Genomic DNA, 19,559 nt, shown 5'->3' on the forward strand with positions numbered 1-19,559 from the left:
ATTCAAAGGGGTCATTGTGGTCCCACCAGTGCTCCCTCCATACCTGTTGAGCCCAAGTACAGACTCAAAAGGAATTTCCCTTGTGGCTAGAGGATGTATTATATAAAAGATCAGGATCCCATTTCACCTTTCCTTTCTTTCAGAACTATCTTAGCTTGCCCTTTGGATAAATGTATGTCATCAGTGGGAGATCATCTGCCGCTTAAATCCTTATCTTTCACAATGGACACCAGACTTCCTTTTAAGGTGCTATGTATGACTCATCAGTAGTTTAAAATTTTGTAAGATACATGAACATTTTCTGATTGAGAAACACTTTAGAAATGCTGAACATATTATTGTGAAATAACAATGACTAATATTGTTGTTAAATTGTTGGAATTGTAATAGCTTTAACCTTTTTTGATTCAGTCTGTTTATTCCAAGTTATCTTGCCTTTGAAATGGCTTTGAAACATTAGCAAACAATGTTGGTCTCTCTTACAGATCTCAGTTCTGCTTTTAACAGCAACAGGCAGTGTATTCAAAACATACTTGAATTGGACATGACATTTTGGAGAATATTTTGACTAGTTTGTAATAAAAGAAAAATTGAATAAATCACAATTGATTAAAGAGGTGATAGTATACCAAATGCTATGGTGAGCAAATTACTCTTGAGAAATGCATTGTTTATATAGATATTACAATGCCATGCTATTCTCAACCCAATCAACTGTATAAACTGGAGTAGAAATTCCTGAACTTTTTTTTAACTCCTGAGGAAGCAGTTTACTATTAGCAATTAGTATAATGATTACTATCAAATCTAGCCAAAGAGAGATCGATAAAAACATGGGTGCAAAGTAAACATGACTCCTTTGGTTTTATTAATGGATGATAGGATTAAAAATAAGCCAGAACGTGCAGAAAGGTGAGATTATAGTAAACCAGGCAAATATGGCACTTGCCATATTTATCTATAAGCTTGCCATTCTTTGGGAAGTAAATGAAACAGAGCATTAAAACAAGGATTTAAAAAATGGATTAAATTATCCCAGCACTTTGGGAGGCCAAGGCGGGCAGATCACAAGGTCAGGAGATTGACACCATCCTGGTTAACATGGTGAAACCCCATCTCTAGTAAAAATACAAAAAAAATTAGCTGGGCGTGGTGGCGGGCGCCTGTAGTCCCAGCTACTCGGGAGGCTGAGACAGGAGAATGGCGTGAACCTGGGAGGCGGAGGTTGCAGTGAGCTGAGATTGCACCACTGCACTCCAGCCTGGGTGAAAGAGCGAGACTCTGTCTCAAAAAAGAAAAAGAATTAAATTTTATAAATAAGAATAAATGGTGACTGGAAGGAAAAACAAGAGGAAACAAAATGAGCAGTAATCAAAATCCTGGGAGAATTATTTTCACTTTGATTTTGTGAATTTTATTTATGCAATAAATAATGCTAATTGAGGGTCAAATTAATCTATGAGAACATTATAAATGACCTTAAATCAGCACATTTGGAGAAGTAAAAAACTGAATCTGTGCCTGAACTCTGTCTTCATTTATCATAAAAACTGTACACAATTTTTAATCTTCCAATGTCTCAGTGACACCTATTTCCAGATTAGTGGTCCTCAAACTTTAGTACATGTCAGAATGTCCCAGAATGCTTGTGAAAAATACGGATTTCTGGGTTCCATCCTCAAATACTCAAATTCAGTAGATGTTGGTTGGGACCCAGAAAGATGCAGGGACTTCAGGCCATCTTTTAAAAACATTAATATAGAGAATAATGAGCCAGGAGGGAAATAACTCTTTGAGTCAGAGAATGCCATTGATTTTAGGAATTCTGACCCTATCAAATACAAATTTTAGGATTTAAATATTCATTCTTGGTGATATATTAGAAATCTAACATAATACATACTGGTGAAAAAATAATTATAAAATTGTCTGTAGTTAGATAACTCGGTTGTTTATAATCAAACAGTTTAGACAATAACATTGAAATAGTTACCGAATTGAACGCTTCATTATTTTATAGATGAATAATATGGAACTCAGGTATTTGAAGTAATTTGCACAATATCATGTCACTAGCTAGGGACCAGGCAAGATATTTTGCTCTTTCCACTTATTATGTTGTGTTCCTTTCAAAAGTCTCTATAAGTCTCCAATATTAGCAGAAGGACTTGGGGTAAGCCAAGAACCCCATTAGATGATACCTTCGGATCATATAGGAAAATAAGGTTATAGGCTCGTATAAACATAAATATCCTTAACAAAAGCAATTCTATGGTTATAGCTATAGAATACGTCTCGTCTTTCATCTCAATAAATCTCATGAACCACTGGATGGAGTGTCTTAGTTTGTTTTCTTTTGCTTATAACAAAACACCCAAAACTGGGTAATTTATCAAGAAAAGGAATTTATTTCTTACAGTTTTGAAGGCTGAGAGGTCCAAGGCTGAGGGGCTGCATCTGTTGATAGCCTTCTTGGTGGTGGGGACTCTGTGGCACAAGGCATCACGTGGCAGAGGGGGCTGAGCGTGCTAATGTGCTCGCTCAGGTCTCTCCTCCTTTTATAAGCCTCCAGTTCCCCTCCCATCATAACCCATTAATCCATGAATGGATTAATCCATTTATGAGGACAGAGCCTTCATGATCCAATCACCTCTTAAAGTCGCCACCTGTCAATACTGCCAGAATGGAGATTAAGTTCCAACACGAGTTTTGGAGTCATTCAAACCATAGCATAGAGTAATGATGGTAAGTTGTTTCAGGCATAAAATTTGAAATAAATTATGAGGCTCCATGATACGCTATATTGGTTTTAGCCTTAGAAGAATATTTAGTTTCACTCAGGTCTTTCAAAGCTATGTTCTCCTCAAAATAAACAAAAAACAAACAAAAAAACACCCTTTTTTTTCCTTGTTTTTTGAGACAGCGTTTCACTCTGCTGCCTGTTGCCCAGGCTGGAGTGCAGTGGCGCAATCTCGGCTCGCTACAAGCTCCGCCTCCCAAGTTCACACCATTCTCCTGCCTCAGCCTCCCGAATAGCTGGGACTTGCAGGGGCCCACCACCATGCCCTGCTAATTTTTTGTATTTTTAGTAGAGACAGGGTTTCATGTTAGCCAAGATGGTCTCGATCTCCTGACCTCGTGATCTGCCCGCCTCGGTCTCCCAAAGTGCTGTGATTACAGGCATGAGCCATCGCACCCAGCCAAAAAAACCTTTTTAAGAGTACATAGCTACTCATTTGATCTGCCTCCTCTGCTGAATCAATTAGATTTTTTTTTTTCGCCTGCAAATAACAGAAAACTAACAGTGTAAGAAATAAAGTGATTACAAATAGGGATTTCCCTCTCACACACACTACAATATTTCTTGATATAGGTCATTATGGGTATTAGTTTAGTGACTCAATAATATCATGGCTCAGGGTCAGTTTGTCTGTGATTCTCTAGGCCTTTCTCTCATAGTCTTAAACTCTAGGTATCACATTGGTAGGCTAGAGAGAGGAGTGAGGGCAGCCCAGGTGTTCCTTTTATCAGAAAAGCTGAAAGTGTCTCAAAAAGCACACCCCTCTCTTATCAGATGTCCGTCTTATTGGCCGGAACTATGCTGCACCTCCATTCCAAGAACAAGAGACGCTGAGGAAAAAAATGTATTGTTTTAGCTTCTAAAAAGGAGATGGCCAAGGGATAGGACAGTTGAGAAGGGTGTGGCATGACAGAGTGTCTGCTACTCTCTTGGTTTTAGAAGGAACTCCTGTTATTCCAGTGTCACCTGAGTACCGACTGGGTCTCACGGGGCCACTCCAGATTCAGACATTCTTCTTTCTTCTGCTGCTGTACCACCATCCTTCTAGACTCTGCCGCTTTGCTTCCTCCCACCCCATCCCCCAGCACCATACAGACTGACTCCACTCCCACACACTCAGGCATTCGCACAGTCCAACCTTCATTTTTAGGAAGTCGTTGAACTGACTAGCCCTTAGGAAGGTGGCACAGGTGTTCCTAGGATTATAAAATGTTTTATTGAATAAGTTTTCTCTGTGGATGTCCAAGAACCTTTCCTCCCAGCCTGTTTGAAAGAACAATGATTGAATCAGAACAGGACATACTGATGTTAAAAAAAAAATCACAGGTAGGTATCTTGAAAGCATATCCCAAGGCTTTTCTTAAGGTAACCTTTATACTGAACCATAAAAAGATTAAAGACACCTTCCGCTAGAGTCAGGCCCTGTCATTCACATTGAGATTGTTCAGAAAAAGAAGAACTGACACCTTTACTGAAAGGAGTCAAGGTCTTGCAAGCCGGAAACTGGTTTGATGACAATTCCCTGACTTGCTAGGTAAGCTGGTCCACATCGAGACGAGTGTCTCCTTGACTTCTGACTTACTTTGTGTTTGTTGAAGGAATCCTGTGAGTCATGTTGAGCCTTTCGAGCCTGATTGAGTTTGAAGGAGCCTCTGGATTATTGCATACAATGGATTTTGCAAACAGTTTTCTTCAGCATACCCACAGGAGAAAGGCAAGTCAGTTCATAAATGGAAATCTAGACAAACAACTAAGCTAAAGACACCTCTCTGTATAAATGCTTCCAGATGGAGAGAAGTTTTTCACTTCACTCTCCACAGTTTTCACTTTAAAGGGTTATTGAGATGGAAGCATTGGAGCGAAGCACATTAGAATCACTTGTCCCACCTTTCCTTCTGAGGAAGGCTGACTTACAGTTGCAAGGGGAAAATACTGGCTAAAAAATAATTCTTGGTCTGTTCCCCATAGTCTATCAACACACGCTTTTCAGAAGAAGAAGAAGAAGAAAAAAAAAAAAACCATCTGGAGAGAATAGGACTGAGTTGGTAGAACATCTTGAAGGGGGCTGGCCTTCACTTAGAAAATTGAAAAGAAAGGCAGATAAGCCATTAGGAAGAGTCTGTGGTTGTTAAGCAGAGTAACCTAAAGGAGGAACTTCAAGATACAAGTTTAAAGCAACACTCTGTAATTATTTTTATTATAGTATGAAGTTGTTAAGTTTGTCTTCACCCTTTGAAAGAGTTCTGAACAGAATTACAGTTTTCTTACAAAATCTCAGGGCCTACAAAAAATGCCATTTGGCCTCCACAGTAAGTTGCTCCCACCCAGAAAGTCCTCTCCCTTCTACAGCTTCCTGCATAAAAGGCTGGGATACCAACATCTGCCTGAAGCAAAAACACATGTATTTTAACCAAATAAATAAAAAAGGAATAAAAGTCTGAGTACATCATGCTGCTCGTAGTCTTACTGGCTGACTCCCATTGGCTCGCTCACTGTTATAATTTCGTTTATGCCTTAGGCAGATGGGCGCCTCTGCTCATGGGTGATTTAGAATCTGCTGATAGTGGCTGGAATGAAGCATGGAGGATCTTGCAACTTCTAAGCCCACTGGCTTAGACCACTGTATTCTTGGGCTTAGATGTTTACTCCATATATGATTCCCATCAATGGTGATACCTGGGCCATTGTCCAGTGGGTGAATGTGATTTTCTTCTTTGGAGAAGGCCATTGCAAATCACAGCTAATAGGGACCCTAATGAGGACGTTCACCTCCCAGCTCCTCTGTGCCAGGGCAGTGGATAACAACAGGATGTGGGTTTTAAACACGTGTAAGCTTCTTCAAGCTGCCTCTTTCAGTTTCATTCTTTTTTTAAGGCCCTAGAAAATATAATCCACATACTTGAAACAAACATTTTTTTCTTGTTGCTAATGTTTTCGGTTGTAGTTTTCTCCCATGTCAGGATTGGATTCCACTCTGATTAGTACCAAGAAATATTAATTGGTACAATATGTAAATGAAAACATGGGACATTTACAAGGTAGGCAGAAGATAATATATGCTTATAAGTTTCACTTTCGGTAAATATGAAAATGTATTCTATTCATCCTCCATGGGTGTTGTTAAAGCTACTCTGCTCTACTTTGGACTTTGCAAATGATTTTGATGAATAGGACCAAAAGGTGTCAAAAGCCACAAACCTATCATTGTAAAAACTAAAGGCATTTAGTTTCAAATTAGTTTATTTAAAAAGAAGTTTTAATATTTGAACAGGCCATAAAATTAGGATCAAGTAAGCAAATCTGTAGGCACTTTTATCAGAGACAGGAGCAATGAGAGACTGCAGGAAATAGAAAGGAATTAGACTTTATTCTTTATATTTGTTATTCCAGTCCTCACCGTCCTCTTTGCTCCTCTTCCCAATTCATTCTTTTCCTTTCTGTTACTAGTTGTCCTTCTTGTCTCTCCTCTTCTTCCCATCACCCCCAGGATACACATTAAAGAGAGAATACCAGAAATCGGCAGCACTGGTGAGCCAAGAAATATTATAGAGGTTTTTGGTTTTTTTCATTTCAAGTTTTAAGTTGTCCTTGTGCATGAAACATGCACATGATAAAAAGGGGGTTGCCATCAAGGCACATTGTCTTGAAAAGCCAAGGGCTCTTTTTTAGTTTTCCTCTATAATGAAGACTTTCTTAGACTGTGGACTCTATAATTATGCTCACTGAACAAATACCTTGAAAGGGAAGTAATTCCAACTCATGTATCAAAGATTCAATTTGACGTGTATTTACTAAATGCCTAACATGCCTATGCATTTTGTTTATTCATTTATAGTAACAAGATATAGTGAGTTCACCTACTGTGCCAGCACTGTGCTCAGTATTAAAAAATTGGAGTCAGAAGATTCCCACTTTCAAGAACTTACAGTCCAATGGAGGAGAAAGAAGTATGAAAGGATCGGTTGCAGGGTGACAAGAGAGTGTTCCAATAGTGCAGCTCCAGAGCTGTGATTTTAAAAAGATGATGCAAACCAGTTATCTCTTGCTTCATGGAGTGGATGGGCTACAGGAAATTTGGCAATAAAACAAAGTTTATATAAGTTGCAACATTTTTCTACAACTCTACTATAAAATTGGAAATGCTTTCCCACAGAAAAACCTCTCAAAATGCTGAATGCAAAAGTTGGGATCACAGAAACATTGTGCCTATATTTGGTCTGCTGGAAACTGTATTTTTACAAGGTAATCCCTGTTTTCAATGTAGTTCCTGTCTTGCCACTGGCGGTTTTCTTCTTGTAGCACTTTTCTAGTTCTGAGATTACTACTACCCAAAGTATTCATTTCTTTCTTACTGGCATGTCCTCTGTCTTCACAGCCTGCTTCTGGATTGTAGGGTTTTTCCTTTCTCTCTGTTGAGATATTTATGGCATTTAATAGAGTCAAACAAGATGTGTTGCAGCCTGACATACTTATGTGGCTTCAGATGTGTAAAATAAGTAACTTCCTATCTTTGTCTGTCTAGCTCAAGAATTAACCGTGGATGAGGAATGCCTGTATTGATTCATTAATGTAATAACTGTTTACTGACTGCCTACTGTGTACAACCAGAAACACAGTTCCTAACCTCATGAACTTACCATGTAACATGGGAAGACAAGCACCAAGTTCTTATTTGTTTGTGATTGTGATAAGGCTCAGAAGACAAATACAGGTTTCTGTGAACCCATGTATGGGAGAAATATTTAAGTTCCATTTAATACTGAGATGGCTAAGTATCTCAGTATTTAAGCTGAGATCTGAAGGATAAGTAGAAGATTTCTCAGGCAGAGGGAAAAGCAAAGGCTGTGGGGCAGGAAGAAATGTGGTCATTTTGAGGAACTTCAAGATCAGTATGGCCATAGCAAAGAGCGCAAAAGTAAGAGTGAAACAGGGAGGAATGGAATTCAGCTCAAGGGCTCTGAAATCAGAGTTTCCAGTTGGAATCCTAACGTCATAGCTGTATCAGTTAAGAATTTTTTTGTGTGTGTGGCATCCAAAGAACAGAAAGCCTACCTTACTGAAGTTCATATAAAAAGAGGAAATTGGCCGGGCGCGGTGGCTCATACCTGTAATCCCACTACTTTGGGAGGCGGAAGCGGGTGAATCACCTGAGATCAGGAGTTCGAGACCAGCCTGGCCAAAGTGGTGAAACCCCGTCTCTACTAAAAATACAAAAATTAGCCCAGCGTGGTGGCGGGCGCTTGTAATCCCAGCTACTCGGGAAGCTGAGGCAGGAGAATCGCTAGAACCCAGGAGGCAGAGGTTGTAGTAAGCCGAGATCGCGCCATTGCACATAAGCCTGGGCGACAAGAGTGAAACTCCGTCTCAAAAAAAAAAAAAGAAAAAAAGAGGGGAAATTATCTCCACAAAACAAAAAGTCCGGCAATAAGCAATAAGTAGTCCAGGGATGGTGCAGGGCTTGATGAGGTCATCACAGATCCAGGTTCTTTCTGTCTTCTGCTCTACATTCGTAGCCTGTGGCTTTGTCATTCCCTCACGTGGAAATGGCGGCTGCAGCTGCAGGCACAATGGCGCATTGAGGAAGAAGGGAGAAGATGTGCAATGTCAGGTTAGTTTATCAGAAAAGTTCAAAGCTTCTCAGAAATCTTCTGTTGGAATTCTACCTGTGTGTCATAGGCCAGAACCCAACCCAAATAACCAGGGAAAATGTGAAAGTGAGAACATAGATCTTGCAGCCCTAACAATGGAGACAGCAAGTGAGAGGGGATTGGGAATTTCCTCAACAGTGTTTGACATAACCACTTTCTAGTTTATAATCTTAGGCAAGTAACTCAACTTCCCAGTTCCTCTTCTGTAAAATGGAGATAACACCTGAAAAGGTTGTAACAGGATTCACTGAAATAGTGTCTATGTTCAGTCAGTAATCAGCATTCAATCAATATGAGCTCTTAACATGATGCTTGACAGTTACGCAACGAACAGTTCATGAAGAGCTTTGTAAGCCATATTGATAATTTTGTCTTTATCCTTAGCACAGTGAGAAGGTATTAAAGGATTTTATGCAGGGAAGTGACATGATCATATTTGTGTTTTCAAAAGAGCCCTCAGGCTGGGTGTGGTAACTTGCGCCTGTAATCCCAGCACTTTGGGAGGCCATGGCGGGCCGTGGGCGGATCGCTTGAGCCCAGGAGTTCCGGACCAGCATGGGCAACTTGGGGAAACTTGTCTCTAAAAAAAATACCAAAAAAATTTTAGCTGGGTGTGGTGGCACTCGCCTGTAGTCCCAGCTACTTGGGATGCTGAGGTGGGAGAATCACCTGAGCCTGGGAGAGGCTGTAGTCAGCTGTGATTGCACCATGCACTCCAGCTTAGGTGACACAGTGAGACCCTGTCTCAAAAAAAAAAAAAAAAAAAAAAGGAGCCCTCAATTTATCCTCTGCCTCTGACAAATATATTCCATTTTGTTACATTGCAAAAATTTCAGCACATTGCTTTGCTTAGGCATCCTTTGCTCTGGAATGACTTTTAATTTTTATTTTGGCAGTCTTGGTTGTTTTGAGATGTGTGAAATTTGAATCTTATGCAGGTGTTTTAGTTCTTTTGATTTGCTTTTTAAAAGGTTTTTTTTTTTTTTTTTTTTTTTTTTTTTTTTAGTGTGGGGCAATGTAAAGCCAGAATATCAATGTACTTCTGTCATGATTTTCAAACCTATTTGGCTGATAGTACCCTTATAAGAATAGGTAAAAAAGATCCCAAAGATTTAACTTCACTTTCTTGAACTACTAGCCCTACTATTAAGAGCCACAGCAAGCTTACATGTTTAAAAAAAAAAAAAAAAAAAAAAAAGAGCTGCAACATTCCTTTCGCACTCCCACTCGCCCCTGAGGTTCTTCCACTTCCTTCCTATGGCTTTTTTTAGAAGCGAGTGTGTTTTTCTCACGTCCGGCAACAAAGGATGTTTTGTGCTGCTACTGAGGTTTGTATGTGTGACTTACTTTAGAACTCTTTCTAGAAAATGCGATTATTATTTGCATAGGTTTGGTAGAACTTTATATTGAGTGAAAGTCTGCGATGACTGTTTTTGTTTTTGTGTAGATTTGCCACTGCTTAACATCAAATCACTTTCCTCTGTGTGTTTTAAAATAACCCTAATAGGACCTGTCAAAAATCCCCCAGAAGTCTCACAAATTCTTATCTTTAAAAAAAGTGTAAGTGATACCTTCAGTGTATCATATTTATTCTTATATACCTTTGCAAAGACTTCTTATCACTTCCTTAAATATGTCTGATAGTGCCATAATGAGAAGGGGACAGGGTGATTAACCATAAACTTTGGTTTTCACGGAGAAAATCTATCTGGAGCAGTCACAGTATCCTATGCTGGAGCTATTAGATGCCTTGGCATTAGATGTTTCCATCTATTTGTGATTCTCTGAGCAAGGAGACAAGGTGAGATAAACAGAATTCTCAGATGGCTGAGAATTATACCCTAAATCCTGGAAGAGAATTTACCTTTCCATTGTCAGATAATATGAATCATTTAAAACGTGCTGGAACAGCTTCGCCTTTTCTTGAGGAAAATGGGGTTTCTCTCTCAATACAGAGAAAGATAAATGTGCCTCAGAAGATTTTAGTGATCGATCTCTGTCAGTGTACTACCAGCAAAAATCCCAGCAATCAATATTACAAAGAGGCAGCGCTCACTTGAGTACAGAAGTAACAACCTTAGCTGCTTCGTAAACAAGATGGCATTGGAGATTTCTGTTTTGAGTAAATGACAAGTCCCGCAGTCTAGATAGGAAGATTTCTCCTCCATGTGGATTTTGTGATTTCTCTTGTGTTGGATAAGGAAGGGGAGCTTGGATTCCAAGATCAATTTAATGTCTATATTCCTTGGCATCGTCATGTTAGAGCAGCACATCTCAGATGGCTTTCAATAGTTATTTTAGCATTGATTTTCTTCTACTAGAGTAAATCAAAAGATGATTTAGGAAATCAAAGTCAGTTTTCCTTGGAGTTTTCTCAGAATAAAGGGAAGCTGTGGTGTTGAAGGGTTTTTTTTGGCTCTTAATTACATATGATGCAAAATCAATCTGTGTGAATCTCTTTCCTCTGTTGAGTATCTACTATATGCAGAGCCTTGGGTATTTCTGTGCAAGGGGGGATTATGCAAAAGAATTTTAAGGCATGCCATTTGACTTTGTGAAACTAAGTATTTGTTCAAAGAGACAAGATATTACAGTGGGAGGCTGTTTTGTGAGAACCCACACTTTCATGTCAGCACCCTGAGATGGGATCCCATTATGCCCTTTAACTGGGCAAGGGACTTCATACAGTTCTTCATCAGGAAAATGGAGACAATTAAAATGCTTTCCTCATAGGTTGTTGTGTAAAAGGCAGCAAGATATGGCTGAGTAAGAACGTGACTGAAGCAAGACTACTTATGCTTAAAACCTAGGTGAGCTGTTTACACCTGATATGACCTTGGACAAGTTTCATCTAACTTCTCTTGCCTCAGGTGCCTCATCTGAAGATAGCAGTGATGTTAGTGTCTGCCTCCTGCCTCATAAGCCTGTCATGTTGAGACCATCCTGGCCAACATGGTGAAACCCTGTCTCTACTAAACATACAAAATTAGCCAGGCATGGTGACTTGCGCCTGTAGTCCCAGCTACTTGGGAGGCTGAGGCAGGAGAACTGTTTGAACCCAGGAGGCAGAAATTGCATTGAGTGGAGGTCGCTCCACTGCACTCCAGGCTCGCTCCACTGCACTCCAGCCTCGCAACAGAGCGAGACTCCAGGTCGAAAAAAAAAGGAGTTAGTCAAGGTAAAGCGCTGAGAACAACGCCTTACACAAAGCATCACATAACGGTTTGCTTTCATTATTGTGAAGATTAGATACAATGCATGTGAAATACTTGACACATATATAGAAGGTATTCACTGTTATATTATTTATATAGAGAACTCAGCAAAACGTGTAGTACATTTTCAGAACTCAATAATATTGGTTGACTTCATTTTCTATTGCATACGTCTGTGCATGTGGTGTGTATGTGTGTGTGTGTGTGTGTGTAGAGAGAGAGAGGCACATATTTCTCAACAGCATAACAAATGTAATTTTATAGGAAAAAGTATTTAGAATAAAATGGAAATTAGCCAGATCATACAACCAGGAGTGTCTTTGCTACTCCGTCTGGTTTTTAAAGGGCTTGTATTGGCTGGGCGTGGTGGCTCACGCCTGTAATCCCAGCACTTTGGGAGGCCGAGGTGGGCGGATCACAAGGTCAGGAGATCGAGATCATCCTGGCTAACAGGGTGAAACCCCGTCTCTACTAAAAATGCAAAAATCAGCTAAGGGGTGGTGGGCACCTGTAATCCCAGCTACCCAGGAGGCTGAGGCAGGAGGAATGGCGGAATCTGGCGGTGGAGGTTGCAGCTGAGATCGCACTTCACTGCACTCCAGCCTGGTGACAGAGGAGACTCCATCCTCAAAAAAAAAAAAAAAAAGAAAAAGAAAAAAAAAAGAAAAACAACAACAAAAAAAGGGTTTTAGGTTTGTAATTTTTCTATCATTGATGCTTCTCCAACTCCACTAGGATGGAACCTCTAATACCTCCTAAAATGTTTGGAAAATTAAAAGGGATAATCACTGCTTATTGTTCCTGCTACCATAGAAGGTTAAAACATACCTGCCTTTTGGGCTTAGCTAGAACTCTAATTTAATAATACTACTTACTACTAATAATGATACAGGCAGTTTCCAGAGTTTCTAATTTACACATATAATGTATGTCTTCCAAAATTCAGTTATAAAGCAAGAATTTGAATCTCACAGAACACATTCCCATAAAAAATGTTATAAGAGATAACTAAAACTCAGGCCTATCTATCTAATTATCCCAATACCTTAGAGAAAAAAAATGGTACTGTAGATTACCAATCATCTGTGAGTCATATTACGTGCTCTGAATTCTAGCTACAGATATCTGAAACACATCTACCTCCATGAAAATTCTGGGGATGGGAGGCCTCCCGCCTGTACTCTACCATCTTCAGTAAAAGAGAGACAACATTTTGCGGGCCATGATTTTCACTGGGTGACTTCAGCCTCAGTTTTTTTGCAACATCAATGGCAGAAGAGAATGAGGGATGGCGGAGTGGAAACAATCATTAGGTGTTAGGTGTGTGTAATTGTAAAGACTACTTTATTGCTAGTGATATAAAATTGCTAAAAACTTTGGCATTTGTTTTATTGCTCCCTCTTCTCCCTCACCCCTCACCATCACTCCACAAATCAACCAAGGCCAATGTCCTAGGGGATACTTTCAGTTTCAATTATAGTTCTTTCTGCAGTTCCTCCAAGTATGATATTAAGAAACTTTCAAGATGGAGAAATCCCCTCTTACAAATATTAAGAAAAGAGTTTGTAATGTCATTATCACCAAGTAAGTTACTATTAATACTGAATCAAGACATATTTAATTGTTTTGCCAGTCCAAAACGCCTCCCTATTTAGTCTGTATGCAAGGACAGCCTGGCAGAGAAATTGAACACTTGTCATTTTAAAATGTGTCTATCACTTAATCCTTTACACAGAAGAGAAGGTAATAGTAGCTTCCTTCATGCTCCAAAGCTGATGGTGTGACATCAATATATTCATTCATTCAACATTTACTGAGCTTTCACTATGGGCCAAGCACTACTCTTCTAACTGCTAGATATAAAGGGATAAGGAGATATTTATTAAATGATACAAAATTACAGCTCGATAGGAGGAATAAATTCTAGTGTTCTTTAGCACTGTAGGATGACTATAGCAAACAATAATATATTGTTTCAACTAGCTAGAAGATGGATAGTGTATGTTCCCAACACAAATAAATGATAAATGTTTGAAATGATGGATGTATTAATTACCTTGATCAGAGCACTATCATTAGATGTATTGAAACATCACTGTGTAACTCATGAACATGTACAATTTTTTGTCAATTTAAAAAATACAGTTTTAAGAATTAAAAAAATGAAATTTTAAACATTTTTTTTATTAAAAAAAAAAGGCAGATAATTTGTCTGCCAAGCCTAGATGGATGTCAACACATAAACAGGTAACACTATAGTATGCCAAAGGGCGATAAGTACCATGGAGGGAATTAATTTCATGCAGAGTGGGCCTGCAGGAAGTAAGGGAGTGAGCCATGAAACCATCTGGATAATGAGTTCTCAGGTAGAGGGAATAGCAAGTGCAAAGCCTCTGAGCTGAAGCATCTTTGTCAAATTGCAAGGAGGCTCTAGCAGGACCAGAGTAAACTAGGTGGGAGTGGTGGGAGATGAGTTCTGAGAGGTAACAGGAACACCTTGTAGGACTGTGTAGACCAATAAGAAGATTTGCTTTTATTCTAAGCAAGACAGGCAGCAAAATGTTTTAAGAAGTGTAAGAAGATCTAACTTATTTTTATAAGCTTACACTGGGTCTTGTATGGAGATAAGTTCCAAGTTTATTGTATAGTTGCACAAGTTGGAAGTGATGGTTGCTTGGAGCTAGTTACTAGCTACTAGCAAGCTAGTAGCAGTAAAAGTGGGGAAAAGTGTGGATTTTAGATATATTTTAAAGACAGAGCCAAGAGTAGTGCCAATGCATTGGATGTAGGGTGTCAAAGAAAGAACAGAACCAAGGATCACTCAAAATGTGTGACTTGTGCAGCTAGAACTGCCATTTATTGAGCTGGGGGGGATATTGAGCTGTTGGAGTGTCATGTTTGGTGACTGGGGAAAGAAGAGGCGAGAGAATTAGAAGTTTCATTTTGGACATGTTAGTTTGATATGCCTATTAGACATCCAAGCAGAGAGGCCAAGTAGGAAAATAAGTGAGCTGGCATTCATGGGCAAGGGCTGGCTTAAAAGTGTACATTTGTGTATTTAAGGCTAGAAGGCTAAATGTAAACACCTGGAGCTAAAGAAAGGAAGAGGTGTTTGGACAGAGTGCTAACACTCTCCAATATTTAGAGGTCAGAAAGACGAAGTGGAAGCAGAAAGGAGACAGAAGAGAACTGAGGGAGAGAACGTAAGAGAAAATGGTGCCCCAAAAGGCTAGTGAAGAAAGAACTTAAGAAGGAGGAAGAGTTTGTCAGAGGAAGAGTTTATTGTCAAATACTGCCAATAAATTAGTTAAGCTGAAGACTGTAATTGATCACTGAGTCAGGTGAAAGTCATTGGTGACTTTCAATCAGTGGTGTCCTGGTAAATTGGCTCTCTGAAAAGCAGTGACAACAGCAAAATCCTGATTTGTAGTGTTTACAAAATTTCCCTGTGGAAATATTCCCATCATAGTCAATTTCCAGCTACAAACAGTTTAACAATCAGCTCGCAAAGTTCTTGAATATGTAACAATCAGCTTCTGCTAGTTGCAGCACATACTAGCTTCTGCTAGTTGGAGCCATTTTGTAGGAGTGGTGGGGATTGGAGTAGATTCATAAGAAATGAAATGAGAAGAATTGGAGACAGTGAGTACAGACATTTTTAAGGAGTTCTAGTATAAAGAAATGAGGTGGGAACTGAACTATGACATGTAGTCAAGAACTGTTTTGTATTTTCAAAATAGAAAATACAGTGGCATGTTTGTATGCAGATGAGAATGATCCAATTAGAGGGGGAAATCAATGAAAAAGGAGAAAGCAGGGAGAATTGCTGAGATGAAGTCCCTGGGTGGGAAAGAAGAGGGGGTTCTAATGCATAGGGAGAGGGTGGTTTAATCTCCAATAAGAGCATAGTAATAGCAGAGAATAAAGTAGCCCTGTCCAATTAAATGTAATGTGAGCCACATAGACAATTTAAATTTTCTAGTAGCCACATTAAAAAGTAAAACAGGCCGGGCGTGGTGGCTCACACCTATAATCTCAGCACTTTGGGAGGCCAAGGTGGATGGATCACTTGAGGTCAGGAGTTGGAGACTAGTCTGGCCAACATGATGAAACCCTGCCTCTACTAAAAATACAAAATTAGCCAGGCATGGTGGTGGGTGCCTGTAGTCCCAGCTACTCGGGAGGCTGAGGCAAGGGAATCACTTGAACGTAGGAGGCGGAGGTTGCAGTGAGCCAAGATTGCCACGGCACTCTGTTGCCTGGGCAACAGAGCAAGACTCTGTCTCAAAAAAAAAAAAAAAAAAAAAGTGAAAGAAACAAGTGAAATTAATTTTAATGATTTTATTTAACCTAATATGTACAAATTACTATTAAAATATGTAGTGAATATAAAACCACTAATAGGAAAATTTAATTTTCAAAATCCAGTACATTTTACACTAACAGCACATTTCAATTTGAACTAGCCAGTTTTCAAGTATTCAATAGAAGTGACTACCATATTGGTGAAAGTGGGTATAAATATCAGTTAAGTGGTCAGATGTGTTGGTGGAAGGTTGTTGGTGGGCTGATTGCTTCTATTTTCTCAGTGAAATAGGAATCAAAGTTCATCCAGCAACTGGGAGTAAGAATTGGGACGAAGGTGCTGGAGGTTTAGAAGAGAGAGGAAAAGCTGTGAAATAGTCATGCAGGAGAATGAAAGAGTTAATGGAACCAGAAGAATGTGCTAGAATGGGTGTAGCACCAATGGCCCATTTGAGGTTAGTGGTTCAGAATTTCCAATGAGACTAACCATGCTGGCTGTGTTTTTCTTCACCATCTTCTGCCTAGCAGGGGCAGGGGCAGGGGCAGTGGCAGTGGGCATCTGCAAAATGGGCAAAGTTGTATTTGAACAGGGTAAAATTGATTGGAAAGCAGATGCTAATCTATCACTCTAGTAAAAAATGCTAAATTTTTCCCATAGGAAGCTTGACCTTTTTCTTTCTGATCTAGGCTTTACGCTTGTGGGTTGGGGTGGGGATATGAGATGTTAAGCAAGAGTGTATGGGAACTTGAAAGCATAGTGACATTTTTTCGGCTACTGAACTCCTATCTCAGAATTCTTAGCAAATTCTCCAAACTCTTTCTCTAGGGCCACTTAATTGAGCTGTCTGTGCCCTCTTTCTCTTTCCTTAGAGGTGATCAAACTATTTTTGAAGGTTTATTTATTTATTTATTGCATGGTCTGAATCTGATATGTACTTGTCAAGACTAAATCTGTGTGTTGAGCACTGACTCCATATTTGAGGCTAGAAAGATGTTAATGAAGGCTCTCTGTTCTCTGCTTGTAACCTGAAGCTGCCAGTCAACAGAATGAATCAGAGAGTTTCCAGCAACACACTAAGGTCCTTATGTAAGGAGGATCACACGCAATTTTTGTCTTTGCAGAATTCCTCTCTGTATAATTATTCTTTTGATCATGCCACACATGAAAAGAAAGGCAACTGGGGTATGAATTATGTCCTTGTTTCACTTGGCATTAACAATAGAGACAGGGTGAGGAGACTGTGAGAACTGCTGGTCTGAGGGAGGTGGTTCTCCATTCGTAATTGACAAATGCTGTGCATGTCCACAACGGTGTCCTCAGAGCCGACCTCAAACTGTATATATTACATTGACCAGTCAACATGGGTAACTACAATTCTGGGTATGATACTGCAGTAAGTGCAGGCTGAACTGTCTCTACTGTGCATGTGGGAACAGTTCATTGTTTTTCACCAAATAATTCAGACACATTTGATTCCATTCATACTTTGACTGAAACAATGCAGGAATTTTTTTCACTGGTTTTATACTAAAGAGATTGAGCACTTAATCTGTACTGTACCTAAAATGGCTTTAAGAATGATCAGTTTACAAAGAGAGTTTATGGCTATGTTCAGGAGGTAGACCACATGCCATCTCTTCTCTGATGCCCTCCTTCACACCCCAGGCAGAAGCAATCACTGTGCTTGACTGATGCCTTGTGCTTCCATAGCATTTTGTACATAGTTCAACCATGTCCCCAAACATGAAATCCCTTTCAGAACTTCATGCATTTGCATATGATGTTCTTTTGCCTTTTCTACTTATAAACACCTCCTTATACTTCAGAATCCAAAAAATACCAGTTGAAGGGATGAATGAGATGCTCTGTAGAGGAAATGACTTTCCCTGAGTTAATCACTCTTCGTTATGAGTCCCTACCCCTTTCTTATGAGTCCCTACGCTTCAATTTTGCCACTTATCCTGTTCTTAGGATGTATTTACCTGTTGGTCTCTTTCACAAGTCTGTAACTCTTTCCAGCATAGGGACCATGTTTCATGTTGTTTTGTGTCCCCAGTGCCTAGCATAGTACGTGGCATATGATAAGCCTCCACATTTTTGTTGAATGTGAAATATAAAGAATTAAGCAGCTGGGCGCAGTGGCTCACACCTGTAATCCCAGCACTTTGGGAGGCCGAGGCAGGCAGATCACGAGGTCAGGAGTTCGAAATCAGGTTGACCAACATGGTGAAACCCCATCTCTACCAAAAAAAATATAAAAATTAGCCAGGCGTGGTGGCACACACCTGTAATCTCAGCTACTCAGGAGGCTGAGGCAGGAGAATCGCTTGAACCCTGGAGACAGAGGTTGCAGTAAGCCAAGATTGCACCACTGCACTTCAGTCTGGGCAACAGAGTGAGACTCTGTCTCAAAAAAAATAAAAATAAAAAAAATAATTAAGCATGGGTGTGATTCAGGTGAACATAGAAATAGCTTGAGTTAGGGCACAATTTTATAGCCATACAAACTCATATTGAAGTAAGTCAGCCAACTTGGTGCATTTCAGATGAAACCTCAACGTGAAGATATATCAGTTTTAGCCCAAAGCAGAAGTTTATATAAAGGATGTAAGCTTTTGCCCTATATACTCAGGAATTAAACTAAAAAGAAATCTACAAATTCACTTATAGATATTTTCAATTTGAGGCCTATAGATATGTAAGAAAGGTTTCTTTAAGGTTTAATGACCAAGTTCCATGTGAGCTCTTACTTGGGAAACAAAATTCTCACATGGCATTAATATACTATGAATTGTGATTTATCAAAATATTCTCATATCCTATCTAGGGTGAAATTTAATATTGCCAATAAACTTTCCACTCAAATAAAATGGTAAAAGTGTGCATGCTATGCATGTTTTGTTTTGGAAACTTGCTATTCCTGAAGGCTCCCTGAATTAATTTTTGCAAATTATTTGGAAAATTCAAGGAAAAACCGTCTTTTGAGAGAGACCCTGAATATTTTGAATGTCAAAGGAGTATTGAATTTCTTGTTGATATCAGTTGCACTGGCTTTTTTGGTTTTGCTTGTATTTATTCATTGTTTCTACAGTTCAGTATGGATGTATAATCTCACATCTAACATCTGACATTTTAAGATACAGCATGTTCCTGTTGTTTCAGGTGGATAAAATAGATCCCTTTTTTAAAGTATTTTGTGCATGTCTTATGACTGTGTCTTTCGTCAACATGTTATAACTGTGTCTTTCCAAATAATACACATTTCATGTTGGATGGATGGGTGTGTGGGTGATTGGATGGATGGATGGATGGATGGACAGACAGATGGATAGATGGATGAATGGGTGGATGGTTGAATAGTGTGTGATTGCTCTGAGAGTCCAGGTGTTGGGTTCAAGTCACAGCTTTGTTAACTCACTTCCCTGGCCTATAGCAAACTAATGATACAAACCTCTGTTTCTTCAATGTAATCACAGTTCTATAGAGTCATAGGGGTGAAATGAAATAATGCATGTAAAGAACTTTGTGTTATAATTGGCACAAAGTGCTCAGAAATGTTAGCTATTATTACTATTACTAACATAACAATA

General features: G+C 39.3%; 1 protein-coding gene across 4 annotated transcripts in view; it reads left to right on the forward strand.

The window, feature by feature from the left end:
* Positions 1-19,559, forward strand: part of MAML2 (mastermind like transcriptional coactivator 2) — a 365,652-nt gene that overhangs the window by 79,915 nt on the left and 266,178 nt on the right. The window contains exon 1 of one of the 4 annotated variants that reach the window (XM_009187151.4): positions 3,116-7,042. The exons of the other annotated variants lie outside the window; for them this stretch is intronic. Coding sequence (XP_009185415.3) covers positions 6,968-7,042 — 75 coding nt within the window. The 5' untranslated portion in view covers positions 3,116-6,967. Of the gene's footprint in view, positions 1-3,115; positions 7,043-19,559 lie in introns of those variants that run through there. 4 annotated transcript variants of the gene reach the window in all.

Source organism: Papio anubis, chromosome 12 (genome assembly GCF_008728515.1).
Source record: "Papio anubis isolate 15944 chromosome 12, Panubis1.0, whole genome shotgun sequence".
NCBI lineage: Eukaryota > Metazoa > Chordata > Mammalia > Primates > Cercopithecidae > Papio > Papio anubis.